The sequence below is a fragment of the Coturnix japonica genome, chromosome 31 (assembly GCF_054131305.1).
Source record: "Coturnix japonica strain WE chromosome 31, WE-NBRP24, whole genome shotgun sequence".
NCBI lineage: Eukaryota > Metazoa > Chordata > Aves > Galliformes > Phasianidae > Coturnix > Coturnix japonica.
This window is the reverse complement of record NC_140693.1, coordinates 3,280,849-3,297,889: the sequence shown is the minus strand read 5'-3', so window position 1 is coordinate 3,297,889 and position 17,041 is coordinate 3,280,849. Positions and strand designations below refer to the sequence as shown.

Here is a 17,041-nt window from a genome sequence, read left to right as displayed (position 1 = left end):
CAAAAAAAAATAACATTTTTTCTGCCCCTATCATTCGTCAAATCATCAAAAAATTCAGAGGGATATTACAGTATGGGCAAATGATCACTATGCTGAACAGAAAAAGGACTCTAATATAATTAAAAGATGCAGTTCCAACAGAGCAAGAATGTTCTTAGCACAATAGCTGCTGACAGAGTCATGAAACTGGCACATCAGATCCTTGCAAGTTGGCTTAGACAGGAGATCATAGTTTAAGCATACCTAAAAAGCTGTCTAAGTTGTGCTCTAGAAAAGCGTGTAGTAGAATAATCCCACTTCGACACACTGAAATTATCTATGATTCCAAATTAGAAGACATCTCCGTGATTGCTACATCACCTACTTAGTAAACTGTAAGCCAGCCAAACACAGAGATCTTTGAGGACAAAATAAAACAGAACAGCAGGAAGACCAACAAGAATGACTTGGTAGAATAAAGAAATACCTCAGTACTTTCAACCTCCTCCTGCAAATAGATGAAACCTCCAGTCTGTTTGGACTCCTTAGTAGTTTATTTTAAGCCAAGACTACAGTATAATCGCTTACCGAAGAAGCAGGTATATCTAGAGGGCCAGAAACGACAGTGGAATACAGCTTCCTTTTGGATCGTTTTGGCTTGGTCTCTCCTTCTTCGAGACTTTCAGGTTCGTTTGATTTAGGAGAACTTACTGCTGACATCAGCTTCTTGGCTAGAAGAAATTTGTTTTGATACGTAAACCAATCAACTTACTGGTTTTGTGAGTCTTTAAATCACTGAATGCAAAAAAAGCTTCGTAACAAACTTGGTTTATAAATGACACATAAAATTTAAGTGAAAATACTCAGAAATTGTATTTGTTCATCGAGGTTCTTTATTGCTTCTATAGCTGAAACTGTATATAGCTTCAGGTATGGCAGCTTAAAGCACGCATTAAAATGGAGTATGAAAGACAATCATGGCTCAGAAGTCGTTGGAAGTCAGAAACTTCAGCAGGAGTTAAACAACAGGCCTAACTTTCGTGCTGACAGAAGCACAAGACAGAACCAACTTTCTCTGTATACTTGTAGGTTTTCACAAATGTAATAATGAATCTCTGAAGAGACGAATAAATGCATTTACTTCATAAATCAAAGGACAACTTAACATGGCAGACAAGTCTAAGAACACATACATTAATAGCCTACAGCAGAAACAAGCCATTCTACAATGTCTAGAAAACATGGAATAAAACTTATTCTACACCAACCTTTAGAGTGTATAATAGAAGGAGAGCTTGGAATAAAATCTCCAACTTTTTGCAGTGTTTCATCCTTCTTTTTAGTCAGTCTTGAAGCATGTACTCGCTTTCTCAGGAAGTAGTCTTTTCCGGATTTCTGTTCAACAGAGATGTGAACATGTGAAACAAGAGCATTGTTTAAACTTCATTTTAGTTCAACGTTATTTTAAGTTGACATTTTGAGCTTTACTACTGACACCTCTGTTCATTATGCTGATGATACCACAACGGCAAGTAATGTAGACAATTTTATACCCTTTAGGGAGTTGTCAAAATCTCAGCTATTTCAAGGCATACGTTTCTTACAGTTTCTTAATAAGGCAGTAGTTTCTTTAAAAGTAGCTCCCAAGCGGTGGAGTTGTTTCTTACATAAGCTGTTCTAATTACATAAAACAAACAAACATACAAAACAGAAGACAACAGATGGGAAAAATCTACTACTCATACTCTGACCATGCCAAGGATACTGCTATCACATGTGAACATCTGTTTTTAATAACTGCCATGCATATTAATGATATGAACCTTAGTTTAATACAAGGGCTTCACTTACAAAAGCACACGATAATACACTAAAGCTTCTCTTCTCAACTATTCAATGTGCAATATCCTTCCCTCCAAATCATTACACAGTACAGCCATGACACGCTCTGGGGACAGACTGACTTGCCCTTTGGTTAGCTTATGGAATTTAATAGGAAGAGCTCATAAGCATGTAAGATTCCCATTCAGGTATACACATAAGGATAAGACACTGCTTCTTTCGTGTGACCACACAATTACAGGAAGTCCCAAGCTAGCTTCAAAACTAGAACAAAAACCAACCATTTTCTCGTCACTTGCAGAGGGTGAATTAAAAGCCATGACAGATTTTGTATTTTTCGTGTTCTCACTTTTCACAAAATCCTGGGAAAATAAGACAAGTTTCAGCCATGATTCTTTTGGAAAGAACAATTGATGTCACAAGAGTGAACACTTTAAACACTTTTGCTAATAGTAGGGAAGTATCTGCTAGTGGTAACTATTCCACTGTAAATCAGATAATAAATAAGCATTCAATTATAAAAACAGGACATTAAGATATCAGTATTAGACATCTCATGATGTCTAAAAAGCTGATTTATGTCTACAGGTTTCAAAGAAAATACACAATGGAGTTAAGAGAAATTCCCTTCTCTTAAACCATTATCACTGAGCTTGGCTATTAGTTTTGTTCATTAAAGCAGTTCATTGATTAAATTCTTCAACTACTTTACTGAGGTAGAAATAGCATTTTTTTAATGCTTAAATGAGAATGGTAAAAAGGCATCAGATATTTTGTTTTCTGTTGGGTCTAGGTCATACCTCATCCATGTCATCACTTCTTTTCTTTTTTGCCTTAGGCATTTTCACTCCTAAAGGTATCATGCTGCCGTGCTGCTTTATCTCCATCTTATCAGGTTGCAGAGGTGTCAGTGGGATTTCCAGCTCCGGTTTTGGGAACCGACTAGTTTTGCCATTTTCTGCGGACACTCCAGAAGAGTCGAGGACAGTTTCCAAATGCTCCTGATAGCACAGAAGAATTTTAAGTGCAAGTGTTAAGGTAGCCATGAGATTAAAAAGCTATAAAGCATCTGGAAAAGGATATGTAAGCATTCAATTTTCCTGCTGTAAGAACACTTGTAACAGAAGGAGTCTATTTCAGTTACAGCAGAGTTTTACCCTTCTTTCCTAGAACTTGTTACATTTAAAATTATTTCCAATCTATGATCACAAAAAAAGTTCTCCATGTTAAACTGAGCCTGATACTTTACAAGTCATTTTTTCTCAAGGGCACAGACAACTACACTTTTTTTTAATAGAGAATGGTGGTAGAACTGACACGATTTTCTTCATCTCAACTCTGCTGTGTCAGAACTGGGCAGGAACAGGAGCATTTGATTCAAGTGTTCGATTAACTTCCTGGCTTAATCTTAGGGAATTTGCCCTTCCTCTTCTACACTAGAGATTTTATTTACATAAGTAAGGTCCAGCTGGCAAGGTGCAAGCCCAGTACAAGTCATTAAAGAACTCCATTGCTATCTTTTCCCTGGAGAGAATACAGACATTCAAGCAATGACACCGTACTTAAGCTGAAGGCTATCATGTACCTGCTCATGGTCAAATGGCAGCAAATGCACAGCTAAGTGACAGGGAAATGTCAGTATGCATTTCCCCAGTAGCACTTACTGTCCACAATCCACCCAATCCTGTTTTACTCAACAGGAACAACAAAGTCAGAACTGAGATCACCTGGACTCCTCCTTCTCTATGGCAGGAATTCAGCTAGCATATCAAAAATGAGTTCAGATGCTGGTTGAACACATGGAAGACAGGCTGCTGGGGACATCAGAAAATGGTAGATGGCTGCTTCTACTGCTGCTAGTAACTAGCAAACTCCAGTGTCCCAAACACAGACTAGCAGCTTTTACTACTTACACTGTTCCGACCCCCTGAGGGGAGTCTTCTTCCTCTCAAAAAGTTACCAAAGATTGTAGAAAGACAAAAAGTAGTCAGAGCCACTTTATCAGGCTCTGCTAAGAATCTGAATGGAGTATCACCACCCAGTGTATTTCCAAGAATTAAGTTGGTTAATAAATACTTTGTTTTTAAAATATATGTAACTGCTATTTTATGAAAGTTAGCAATTAAAAACTTATATAGGAATGATTAACATCAACTGCTAACAAAACAATATCCAGAAATCCTGCAGAGGAAGAAAATAAGTTCAATTTGCTGTGCCCGTTTCAGTGGCTCCATGAATTTTTTCCAAGTAACTTATCTAATCATGAGCCACTTCATAAGCATTAACATGAGGAGAGTTTTCAACAGCACCTGACAAAAATTCATCACACAATTGTTTCAACAGCTTTTATTCCTATCAAAGGCTATAAAAACAGGTGATCTGATCACCTTGAAAGGGATAAATAAATTAAAACTTGGGAATTGTTTAGAGAACATGAGATCTTTTCCTACTCATTCCTTATCAAAAGCAATACAATCACAACATTTTCAGATCTGAAGTTTCATACTAACCTCAGATTCATTTAATGAAGTGAGGCTCCTAGTACATGGAGGTGACAAATAATTGTCTTCAGCTTTGCATCTTAATGGAATACTTTCTCCAGTTTTAGTTTTGCTTTGTTGTTTCCTAGGCTGTAAATATTTAAAAGGAGTAAAGATTAGGCTATGCATTAGACCTCCAAAATATCTCGAGTTTTCTGAAGTTACAGTGTAAAACCTCAAGCTCAGACGCCACATGAACAGGTAAGCTGAAACACAGCACAAGTGTGGGAAGGTAGTAACATCTATTCATTGTGTGATCTTCAGATACACCCTACTGGGTCTCACTAACAGTCTCAGGCAGTATTCTGCCTCCAAAAGAGAGAAAGCGAGACATTATTTAGGGACAAAATCTGTAACGCTGGTCGTTTTGTCATCCATTCCCCCCATACTCTGCACGCTCACAGCTGCTATGTTAGAACACCAAAGGCTAAACCTCTGCCTAATCTTCAGCATCCACATACGAATACATGGAAAACTGCATGGAAAAGTTCCATAATGTACACAGAGAGATGGTGTTCTAGTAAATAAAATATTTTTGAGAAGATGAGAGCTCATGTTTGAGTGGAAGACAAAAAGAACCAACAAGTACTCATCACTGAATATGTAGTTAAAGGACTATATGCTAAGAAAAATGATTCCAGCTCCAGTATCTCCTAGGAAAACAGAAGAACAAAAAGGGGTTAACAAGATGTTAAGTACTGACTTTCTCTAAATATAATCATACCTTTTCATTTACAGAGTCATTCCTTCTACTTTGTCTTTCTTCAAGTAAAGGTATTTCTGGCAAACACTGAGGGCTACTGTGGTTAATGCGTTGTTTTAATTCCTTTATAAACTCATCTTTGTCAGCCAGTTCTTTTCTTAACACTTCTATCACAGTTGCATTATCCTAATAAACAGTAAAAACTGCTGAGTTGTGGGATTGGCAAAAGGAATTAACACACACAAGCAGTATTGCAATTACTTAGTAGCATCAGTTTTAGAATTGCAGGCTAGAACACTTAACTATTCAAGAACAGTAACATTTCACGGATTTGTACGGTCACTGTTACAAGTGCAGTAGTCACAGAATTGCCTGGGAAGTTGTAATACAATATATTTTGATTCTTCTATTTTACTTATGTGCTTCAGCCTTCATCTCCCTTAAGATATAATAACCTGAGCATTTATTTGTTCCCAAATCTTCAGTACTGTGAGAAAGTCGGCAGTTGTAGGGGAAGTTTTGCTATGAGAACATCTTTCTTCTCAGAGAAAGTGAATCCAAACATTCTCAAAAGAGCACAACTCATTTAGTCTTCTGTTTAGCTTCTGAAATTCTATGCTACGGCTTAGATTGGCTATCCTGATTAAAAGCTGGATGTTGAAATAAGAAATGCAACTTCCAGAGATCATCCCCCCTCTGCTTTTTGATGCTTCCCTTAATCTCTCTCCACGTCCCCTTCTGTCTTTTCATGCCATTGTAGATACTACCTCAGAGAAAGCAAAGAAAGTAAGAAACCTGAGACAGAACTACTGTCTGAGTATTGAGCCTAGCTTGGGATCCGGAAATGCTGTGAATTATCAGAAAAAGCTACAGATGTCCAGTCTGACTGTAGGATCATAAGCATCAAACTGACATCTGCTTATCTGAACTACTGAAAAAATTGAAATTTTAGTAATTAACAGAAATTCTGTTTCTGAAGAACAAAAATAAAAGCTGGTGCTTTTTTTGGTTAGTTGCACATGATGTCAATACGACAGTGTTCAAGAACAGAAGCACACCCAGAATACAAAGAGAAGGTACAGGAGTTTTACAGAATTTATGGGTAGCTAATCAGGTAGGAGGAAAGGAGAGCTGACCTTGCTTGAATCCTTTAAGGCAGATTGTCTCAGTTCTGCTATTTCTGTCTCTTTTTGTATGACATTAGAAGCCAAAGTTTTGAGCTGTTCTTCCAAATCTTCTACTAACTGATCTCTCTCCTCACGCCACTTTTGAAGATTATGGTCCTTTTCCTCCAGCTCCTATATTTCATGTTGAAAGAAAAGCATACACAGTAGAAACAAGCAGAATCTTTAAGACAGACTAGAATTAATAAGTTTTTCATATAGCGTAAATAAGGATTCAAGCTGATAAAAAGAGTTTATGGTAAGACATTTCAATTAACATATCGTGATGTCACTCAACAAGATCAGGTTATATGCATGTATTATATATGTATTTACTATGCAGATTATTGTATTTAAAGCAATCTGCCAGTGCTCTGTAGTGACTAATTATTTGAATATCTTTCATGGTCTACCGCTAATTTCAGTTGGCCACTTTCATTTTGCTCCAATTTTTTTTTTTTTTGACCTTTTTCCTGTTGCTTGGAAAAGGTGCTCTTAATTTTTATTAAATGAATGATGCAAGAAAAATACCTGTTTAAGTTGTTGGATAGTATAGTCTTTATAATCCAGCTCATCCTTAAACTGGTTATTAATCCTTTCAAGTTCATCCATCCTGTTCCTGAGGGATTCCTCCACAGAACGCATCGTGGACACCTGTAATTTAAGCACAGCTCACGGTTCATTAAAAGACTTCTGTAATCCAACCTGGCCAAATACTTCTTTGTTAAATAAAGAGGAATTCACAAACAAGTGCTGAGTAGGAAAACGACAGCAAGTGCAAGGTTACCAAGGAAGACATGAATTCATTTTTAAGCTTCAATTTTCCACCCCAAGCACACCCAATAAACTTTCAGACTAAGATCCTGCAAAATGGGTTTTAAAATATCTACTTGTTTAATAATTAAATTTTAACTATTAACATCACTGAAGCTGAAATTGAAGAAAAAAAATATACATGCTTATATTAAAGAGCCTCTGGAAATTAGTCTATTTCTCTTCAAGTAAATAGCATTCTTCTTCCCAGTTATCAGCGTTTTTTCACAAGACTTAGGTTTTAGGCTTTGGAGTTACCACGGATACCAATGGCAAGTCACCAGTAACTTAGAGATAATAACAAGTCCCCTCCAGAGGCAGATTAGCTATTCTCTTCACAAACCTTATTCCAGACTACTAACCAACTTTACTTTCCTCTGTTCATTATCTATGCGAAACCATGTTTTAACTTCTGGTCCCCTCTAGAGCTTCAATGGCAACTTTACCTAAGATTTGCTGCTAGCCACACTAGTGTGAAATTTCCAGCTTCATAGTTAAAGTTTGAGAAGTTTTAACAGCAGAAAGCCAAGCATAATCTTACAGAAAAAAATAGCTCAGTTGACTACAAACCTCGCTTTGTACTTGCTGAATTTGTTTCTCGGCATCAGAATGTTTGCCTTTTAGATCTGCATACTCTTCTTCTTTCCTCTGCAAATCTTTTTTCAAATTCAGTACAAGGGCAGAACTCTCAGAAAGAATATTTTCTAGCCTTATGTTAAAAATAAAGAGACAAAGAACATTACTGTTACACATCTCATGGAAACAGCAATTACAGCTTAATCCATGCCCTGCCTGTTGGTTTCTATTTGTAAATAGACTCTTAAATCTATCTAGACCAGTGACAAGATTTAAACAATTACTTTTGAATTTCAGCTTGCTTCTCATAATCAGATTCTGAAGCAATAAATTATTCAGATGCTATTCTGAGGGATGGACAACAAAACCACCAGAAATCCCCATATTATTCTTTATTTCCTTGCACACTCCTGTTTTCCCTTGGAACTCAAGTAGCATACCAAAGCATCCTAAAGTAGTAGTTTGGCCATTGATAAGCATGCAAATGCATTAAGTCGAAGGGATGTTCCCATTAACTATTTTTAACTCTAGTTCATTCTCAAAGGGCTCTAAGTTAACTCAGTGGTTACTTACGATTCTATACGTTGCACTTTCTCCATTTCACTCTTTTCCTTTTCCCGAAGAGAATGTTTCATCTGCTCCAAGCTGTTTTTCAGCTGCATAACTTCTTGAATCAGATTTGCTTTTTTGCTACTTAACTCTTCAAACTTTTTGTCTGCATTTGCAGACTTCTCCTGCAGAGTTGCTGTAACTGTCTCCAGATTAACAATAATAGATTCTTTTTCTTTAAGTAATTCATTGAGTTTTGACACATTGTCTTCCATTGTCTTGGAAGCCTCCAGGCGATATTCAAGCTCTCTTATTTTTACCTCACAGTTGGCAACTTCCTCCTGAAATTGTGCAATCACTCTCTGATCTTCTGCAGTCTTTTCTTCAAACTCCTGAGTTTTCTTTTCTATTTGCTCATGTAACTGATTCACAAGATCATCTTCCTGACTAGTGTGAGTTGTAATCTCACATAGCTTCATTACAAGTTGACGATTACGATTTTCAGCATTATTCAGTCCCGCCTTTAGGTTTTCATTGTCTTGAAGCAGTGCTTTGATGTGCTGACATTTTTGTGAGGAAACATCAACAATACTTCTGCATACTTCCCAAATCCTTTCAAGACTATAGTTAAAGGAGAGGTCCTGCACAAGATCTGAGATGGAAGAAGTCTGTGACTGAATGCATGCAGAACTAATTTGAGATGTCCCTGGCTCATCTTTTTCAGAGTCTGAGGAATCCTTTACACTGACAAAGTCAGTACCGATGGCGTGAAACTCTAAGTGACATTTGTATAATTCATCTAATTTGGTCCGCATTTCTTTTACTTGTGACACTTTATCAATTATATATTCTTTGGCAACTTCTATGTTGTTAGTTAGTTGGGCATTTTTGTTTTCAAGTGTCATATTTATAGATTTCTGTTCATCCAGTTCAGAAGCAATTTCCCGATAGTCAGCTTGACCCTGCAGAATTTGTTCACGGAGGGCATCAGCTGTTTCTTCAGAAAAAGAAAGCTGAATACGCAGGCTTGTTACCTGCTTACTGAAATCTTCTTTTTTATTTTTTTCTCTTCTGCATTGTTCTTCAAGCACAGTTAAATGATGTTCCAAGATTTCAGTTCTTTCCCTCAGTGCTAGTACTTCCTTTCGGTACGCGGAGCACTTTTGTTTCATGTGTTCAATTGTCCTTTGCTCTACAGTGTTCTTTTTCTTTCTCTCATTTACAATTACTGTAAAACAAACAAACAAACAAACCAAAAAAAAAAGGGGAAAAGGAATGTAGCTCAGATTGATTAAAATCATTATTACATAGCAGTTCACAACACCAAGTAGCAACTTCTAAGTGAAACACTGTCGTAATATGCAAGCCATACCCTCACATCACATAGTATTTGATACTAGTGAAGGAATTCAAGTCCTCTGAACACGTAATCAGGTGCCTCAGATTTCTATACAGAATTAAGAGCAAAAGGTTTTCAGGCTGGAAGAACACGTTTACCATGGCACTACTCAAACCTTCCACTCCACACCAGTAGAAAATCTAATTAGATTTAAGAAACATGGGAACGAGATAGATAATTCACAGCTATATTCTTTCTATCTTCCGTGCTTCAGCAATCCCTATAAAGCAGCCAGGAATCACTCCATCTACATCTAAATGGTAGATAAACAGTTCTCTAAGAAATTTCATTCCAACTCACAGTCCTCTTACTTTCAAAAGAAAGATAAAACCCTGGACAAGTTGATCACTTAAGTGTTGATATCTGTCTCTCTTATTCAGTTCATCTCTAAACAAAATATGAGGATTCCTACTTCTGTCCACACTTACTCTTTTGCATATAAAGTTCACTCATAAAGTTGTACAAATTTGCAGATTCAAGTTTCCATAAATATTCCATTAGCTTGGGGCTGTTTTTTTCTTTAACTGGTGAGCAATTAGCTAAAATCACATGCATTTTCTTTCTATCAAAAGCGACTTCTGCTGTATTTCATCATTGCTTTAGAATCCAGTTACGTCCATTCCATAATATGCATACTTTAAGTATTAAAAAAAATAAATATAAGTCAAGACTTACTAGGGATTGGGTCACCACAACAATATATTCAATGGTGATTCTTGTACAGTCCTTTTATTACTACAACTACAGAAATGCAGAATTTTATAGCGCCCACGTGCAGCCTGCATTACATACAGATTCACATGTACTGCATGGAAACAGCCTCTTAACTCATCTAAGGAGTTTTATATACAGCCCTCAACTGATTTAAAAGTCATACTGAAGAAACAGCAGTGGCATATTCCACCCCAAACCAGGTTTTGGGTTTTGACTGCTGCTCCCAGCAACACTAGTGAGGGGAATATGATTTATAAGTAATCTAAACACTTTATGCTGAAAACAACAAGCAAGCACTAAAGCAAGATAAATAAGACTAGGGAGAAGATGTGTAATGTTCAGTCTAGAAGCTCCTTACACAGGAAGTAGGGAAAAAGCATTATTACAGAGCATAGGAAACAAGACATAAAAGCTCAGAGAATGGTGTAAATACCCTGAACTTTAAGCTGAGATAACCTAGCATCTCCTAAAACACTTTTGCTCGTGCTACTTATATAACTAATTCTACAAAAGAACCAGCACAACATACCTGTGCTCATTGTTCTACTGTGTATATTTAACATAGCTAAAGAATATATATTAAGAGTTTTTTGAAATTGGACGCTATTAATACTCACAAATAGAAGAAAATTTTAAAATGATTGAATACTCAGTACTTCTTAACCGAAAACTTCATGCTGACATTGTGACTATCAGCTACCCATTTTAATTCCTATGTGGAGCATTGCTGTCATTAATTTTTAAATGAGAGCTTTGGTCATATGATTAGAACAAACCCACTACTATTTGGAGTATGGAGGAGTCCACATCCCTCCCTCAGTCTCTGGTAAGATGCTTATATGTGATGCCATTCAGTGGTCACATTAGGATTCAATATTTATGCCAAATAAAGGCAGCAGGGACAAATCATCCAAGAACAGCATCTCATCCAAAGAAGGCCTTGACTTTCTCCCTTGCACATATTTTGCAAGAGGAATACAAGAAAGGAAGGGACTACAGCTAAGTTTTAGATTTTCCCTTCTACATTGTATATGCCTTCCGTAATTCTAGGAACACTGATGCTCAGCTGTGCCCAGAAGTGAAGTTAAATGCATCAGAGCTTATCCAAACCATTTTGCTCAAATATTGCCCATGAGCGAGCAATTAGCAGGTCGTCAACAATTTTGATAGTTGCTTCAGGAAAAACAAAACAAACAAACAAAAAAAAGCACTTGAGCAGCTGATGCTACTCAGAAGATCAGCAACAGCAGTTGAAACAATCCTAAAGAAACTGCTTTAAAACTATTACCAAATCTGCAAGTGCATCAACAGATGAGGAAAAAGCAGCAAAAAGGAAAAAAATAGTGCAAAAAACTTTTATTCCTAAGCATTCAAAAATGAACAGCATAGGACCTTCTGAAAAAGGGATATTTACATAACAGTTACTTCTATTTACAGTTTAACACAGTGGCTTTTCTCCTTATACCATAAGGTACGCGCTTCACAGCCTTTTGCTTCCTATCCGGAATAGGAAGCAATTTATTGTTTTGGAAGACACCCTGTTCAACGATGGAAGAAACTGTACCTTTCTTTGGAGGTGGCTCTTCCACAGTAGGCTTATCCTCGTCAGTACTGTGCTTTCTTCCCACTTCCAACTCAGTTTTCTCTTGTTTCAGTGCTTTAACTGAAAGCACTGAAAATTGGCTGCTTTCAGTTCCTTTATTAGTGTTCTCTTCTGCCGGTTCTGCTTTAATGGTAGTTAAATGGTAGGTAGTCTTTTCCTGTATTGATATAAGATCAGTTACATTGAAGCTTAACAAAAGGAGCACTTAAGTCTCAGTAATCTTCTGTAGGCAAATATTTACACAAAACCATACAGCTAAAATATTTACCCGGTGACTCTATAGACATCAGTTACAAATCTCAATAGCAGACAGAACAAGTACACCTTCAGATAATGACAAGTGCAATACTCGGTAGAGTATACAAGGGAAAGCAAGAGCCTAGCAGGTTACAAAGTAAAAGACTTGCACACAATCAAGAGTTTACCAGTTTATCAAAGAATTTCCTGTTTCCAAGAAGTCAACAAAATTACAAACATGGTCAAAGAGCAAATGGTCAGCTCTCATACAAGTTCATCACATCACACTTCTGCTAAGCTGCTAAAATCACTTTCATCGTGACAGATATAATCCAACCTTAAAGCTTAGTCAGCTCTGTCACGCATATTTTAGATTGTGTCCTTGACCACAAGTGAAGCTTCCTTACTTACAAGATGACGATTGTTAAGCCATGCTGGCACTGCCAAGGACTGATTATTCATCTTTAGTAGCTTATGAAAAGAAAAGCCTCAGAAGTGTTCAGGCCACACAATCTCATAGTGTGAGTTGGAGCCTTGTTCTTGGAAGAAGTAATAGGTGAGGACATGACTACTCATCACAGTCAGCTTTAATACCATGGAAATACTAAGTTGCAGTGATGCAGACAGTCAAAGATTTAGAAGGGTCAAGTTGCTAAGCTTACAAGGTTAGAGATCTGAGTGACAGAATTAACTATAAATGTTTTCAGAGCTACTTCAGGCTACCAAACATCAAAAAATGAACAAAAACCACCAGAAGTGGTATGCACACATACTTAATCAAGCTAGTCTTCACATATTCAGTAGCTCGCAGTACATTAGTCAGGATAAAGTTTTATGGACTGCATAGAACGTGGAGATATCCTGACCATTCATACTTGTACTTCCAACTCTACTCAACATACTTTTACTGTTGCTCTTCCTCTGATGTAGGAGTGTGAGGCAGGAGTTAGTGGAACACGCTGATATTTTTGTTGTTTGTGTTAACAACAACTACCTTCAGATAAATTTGAATTGTTTACAATTTCAAGCGAGTACCAGCTACATACAGAAAATCAGTTTTCCAAAAATGTGTTGATTACAAGCATAGAATTAGTGTTTTTCTTTTTTTGTATAAGGATACGGAGATGTGTAAAACTCACATAATCTTTTACTTTTTCTTCTAAATGAGATTTTAAGTCTTGTAGCTCTGTAATAATGTCATCTTTCTGCACCACGATGTCCATTAGCTCTCGAACCCTTTCATTTTGTGCATTCATTTTCTTAGAAATAAAAAATAAAAAAAATTCAGTCATCAGATTCTAATGGAGTGTTAAGTAGCTGAATTACACAATGCATTAAAGGCAAATTCAGTTAAGCTAAGCTCGGTAAGAAATCTATTAATGGAGCCTACTGGAATAGCATTTTAAGCTACCACAAGTTGGTATTAAAACAATTTTACACAACATCTTCTTGATAAAGTTACCTCAGTTGCTTCTTTAAGTTGCTCAACAGACTCATCCAATTTAATCATCTGCATTTCAAAGTCTGTAACACACAGAAAAGGTTGTATTACATAAGTAGCCAATAGATAGTTTATTAAGTAATCAATTTTTCCAGATATTCTAATGTTTAGGTAGCTTTTGAACAGATTAATTAATTTGCATGTGGTCTTCACTTATTGGGAGTGATTCAAAAGTTTTCTATATTTCTTGGAATGAAAACATTGCATCAACAAGACATAAAGAAGAGTAGAGATTACAATATAAAAGTAAAAATCAAGATATAGACATTTAACCCCATACTTACGAAAGCGTAAAGCTGCTAGTTGCAGTTTAAAGGAGAGGGAGGAAAAAAGAAAAGAAATAACCAAAAACCGTGGAATTGCTGAACCTGAATATACACAAGGAACAAACTATCACTTATCTACAGGCTATGGTTCCAAAGGTAGAACATCTCCTCTAATTCCTACTCAAACTGGTTATTTCTATTTTATATTAATGAACTATTTCTGTCTTCTACCTTTCACATCGCATAACTCACCTTTGTTCTTCTGCATTAGCTCTTCTTCAGTTTTAAGTAGTTTGGTGTTTTTCTCTGTTAGCTCTTCTTTGGTCTCCATCAGTTCAAAGTTAGTTTTCTCCAGCTGCTTTTCAAACCAGCCAGTATCTTCCTTCGGGTCCCCCAGGGATACAATGGAACTATGTGCTGCCTCAGCTTGCTCTTTAATATCCATGACATCATAATGCACAGAATCAAGAATGCCCTCAGGATCAACACAGGTGTCAGGCACTATGCTATGTTCTCCACCCTGAAACGTAATTTATAATCAGTTAAAACTGGTGAATAGCTGACTACATAATAGCTGTTATTTCTTCAGATAGTCTGGATAGCCACTATGAAGACAGCCATACAAGAAGTTTTTAATTTCAGCTTCAAAACCCACCTCACAAATTCACATACAACATGACAGTGATTCGTATGGGGGGAAGATAAGTGGCATTCTAGTAACAGCTAATATATTTTATAGTATTTGATGACCACGCTCCCTTTTTTTTTTTTTTTTTTTTTTTTTTTAAAATATTACCCCAGATTGTTCTCCTTCAAATTTAACGTACAAGTTCGGACTCCCCTTTTCTTTGTATACAGCGTAAATTTTCATTTTGTGTTGCAGAAACAAGGAAAACGCCCAAATTCCCAAAGCTTTCTGAAACTGTTCTTAAGGCTCAGCAACTATTCCTGCTAGATGAAGAATAGATGTATCTTGCTCATCATACAGCAACACAGCATGCACTTCTTTGTAAACAGCCTTGTGTTTCTACAAGATGTGCCCATAACATTTAAATAGTAAAAAGGAAAATATTTAAGAAAAAAAAAAGGAAAATATTTAAGAAAAAAAAAAAGAAAAATACCAGGGTGTCATGGTTTAATAATTTTGTAATTTTGCTATCAGTATTCCACATCATAACATCATATAAAGCATGAATAATTTTACTGCTCCCGAACACTTGCAGTATATTGATGATATTGTCGTGTGGGGCCATACAGCAGCAGAGATTTTCAAGAAAAGAAAACAGATAATCCAAATTCTTTTGCAAGCTGGTTTTGCCATTAAGCACAGCAAGGTGAAGGGGCCTGCCCAGGAAATCCAGTTCTTAGGTGTAAAATGGCAAGATGGGCATCGACACATCCCAGCAGATGTGATTGAAAAAATCACTGCTATGTCTCCTCCCACCAACAAGACAGAGACCCAATCTTTTCTGGGAGTAGTGGGCTTTTGGAGAATGCATGTCCCAAACTACAGCCACATAGTGAGCCCCCTCTATCAGGTAACACGGAAGAAGAATAATTTCTCATGGGGTCCTGAGCAGCAGCAGGCTTTTGAGCAGAGAAAACAAGAGATAGCCCGTGCCGTGGCCTTGGGGCCAGTACGGACAGGACAGGATGTAAAGAACATCCTCTACACTGCTGCTGGAGAGAAAGGTCCCACTTGGAGTTTGTGGCAAAGAGCTTTAGGAGAAACCCAAGGCCAACCCCCGGGACTTTGGAGTCGAGCATATAAAGGGTCTGAGGAGTGCTACACTCCAACTGAGAAGGAGATCTTAGCTGTGTACGAGGGGGTTTGGGCTGCTTCTGAAGTAGTTGGGACAGAGGTTCAGCTCCTTCTAGCACCTCGCTTGCCTGTGGCCCCCCTGTCACGGACACAGGTAGATTTTTGTTTAAACCGTGACAACTACCCAGAATGCAGCATAAGGGAATTTTTGCCTAGAACTCTGGAGGACTATTTGTAACTCAGAAAGGTCAGAGATAGAAAGTTCACACTGATTTCTGGGTCACCAGCCTCACCGTACATCAGCATTTTTGGTTTTTAAATGATACATAAAGTTCTCAATGGCACTGCTCTAGTCGGTAGTTCTTTCCCTTTCCGTGCAGCTTGCTCTGTGCATGGCTTGTGAACCGCTATTCAGGCCAGACAGCTGCAGCCCCAAAGACCTGCCATAAATGTACAAATTCTACCAGGATAATGTCTTGGTAGTGGAGAAACAGGATGCGCAGTCATATGGCTCTCACACATACCTTGTACAACCAGCTTGGCTCTGGACTGGGCATCACCAATGTCACAGGTGTACACGTCACTGTCACTTTTCTCCAGATTTTTTATGCACAGCTGCAGGTCTCGTCCTTTCTGTGCCCTCTTGTATTTCCTGCCAGGCCTGAGCTCAGCAATGCCTTTCCTCCATATGACGAAGGATGCGGCTTTCTCGCTCTGACATGTAAAAAGTGCACTTCCACTTTCTTCAATTTTCACATCTGAAAGTTCCTTGATAAAGTAATTAGGTTTTTCTGGAAGGAAAAAAAAAAGGATGAGGGTGTAGGACAAAGGGATTTGTTACCCCAACAAGTCCCAAGCATACAGAGGTGTCCTGAATCTCCTTTGCCCTCATTTCAGAATATCACATAGAGATGCAAAGAGTCTAAGAAGACCACAGAGTCCACCCATTTACATAGGTTTGATAATTCCAGTAGATATCTGGAAAGTTCAATACCATTATACATGCGCTGGTAGGATCTCATCTGATAAACTGCATATAGTTTTGATTACACATATTCAATATAGACTAATTCAGATTGCCATCTTTTCTTGGCTCACTAACACCCAAGATCATAGAATCATAGAATGATCACAGAATCATAGAGTGGCCTGAGTAGAAAAGGACCTCAAAGATCATCTAGTTTCAAACCCCCTCCAAGGGGTCACCAACCACCAGACCAGGCTGCCCAGATCCACATCACACTGGAGAATCATTCGGTTTCCAGATTATTTTAAGGAAAAGATTTTAATCCATCATATTTTCTGAAAACTAAGAATTTATCCTGCTCAAGGAAACAGAAGAGAAAAACATCACCCACAGGCTGCAGATATTTACCTCGACTTCTCTACATGCC

General features: G+C 37.5%; 1 protein-coding gene across 1 annotated transcript; it reads right to left on the bottom strand.

Moving 5' to 3' along the window:
- Window positions 1–537: 537 nt before the first annotated feature.
- Window positions 538–9,384, bottom strand: LOC146755634 (uncharacterized). The gene is made up of 8 exons (XM_085525345.1): window positions 8,190–9,384; window positions 7,611–7,749; window positions 6,759–6,881; window positions 6,201–6,362; window positions 5,086–5,250; window positions 4,332–4,451; window positions 1,248–1,374; window positions 538–710 (listed from the first exon to the last, which is right to left on the bottom strand). The coding sequence occupies exons 1-8, from the start codon at window positions 9,335–9,337 to the stop codon at window positions 538–540; spliced, it is 2,157 nt and encodes a 718-aa protein (XP_085381471.1). The 5' UTR covers window positions 9,338–9,384.
- Between the last annotated feature and the right edge of the window lie 7,657 nt (window positions 9,385–17,041).

What these genes read in the sequence shown, in the direction of transcription:
- LOC146755634 (XM_085525345.1), bottom strand. Translation starts at nt 9,337, where the DNA reads ATGAAACAAAAGTGCTCCGCGTACCGAAAGGAAGTACTAGCACTGAGG. An exon ending in CTTCATTAAATGAATCTGAG is followed by an intron (nt 1,375 to 4,331) that starts GTTAGTATGAAA and finishes TCTGTTGAACAG; the next exon opens with AAATCCGGAAAAGACTACTT. An exon ending in TTCTATTATACACTCTAAAG is followed by an intron (nt 711 to 1,247) that starts GTTGGTGTAGAA and finishes AATTTCTTCTAG; the next exon opens with CCAAGAAGCTGATGTCAGCA.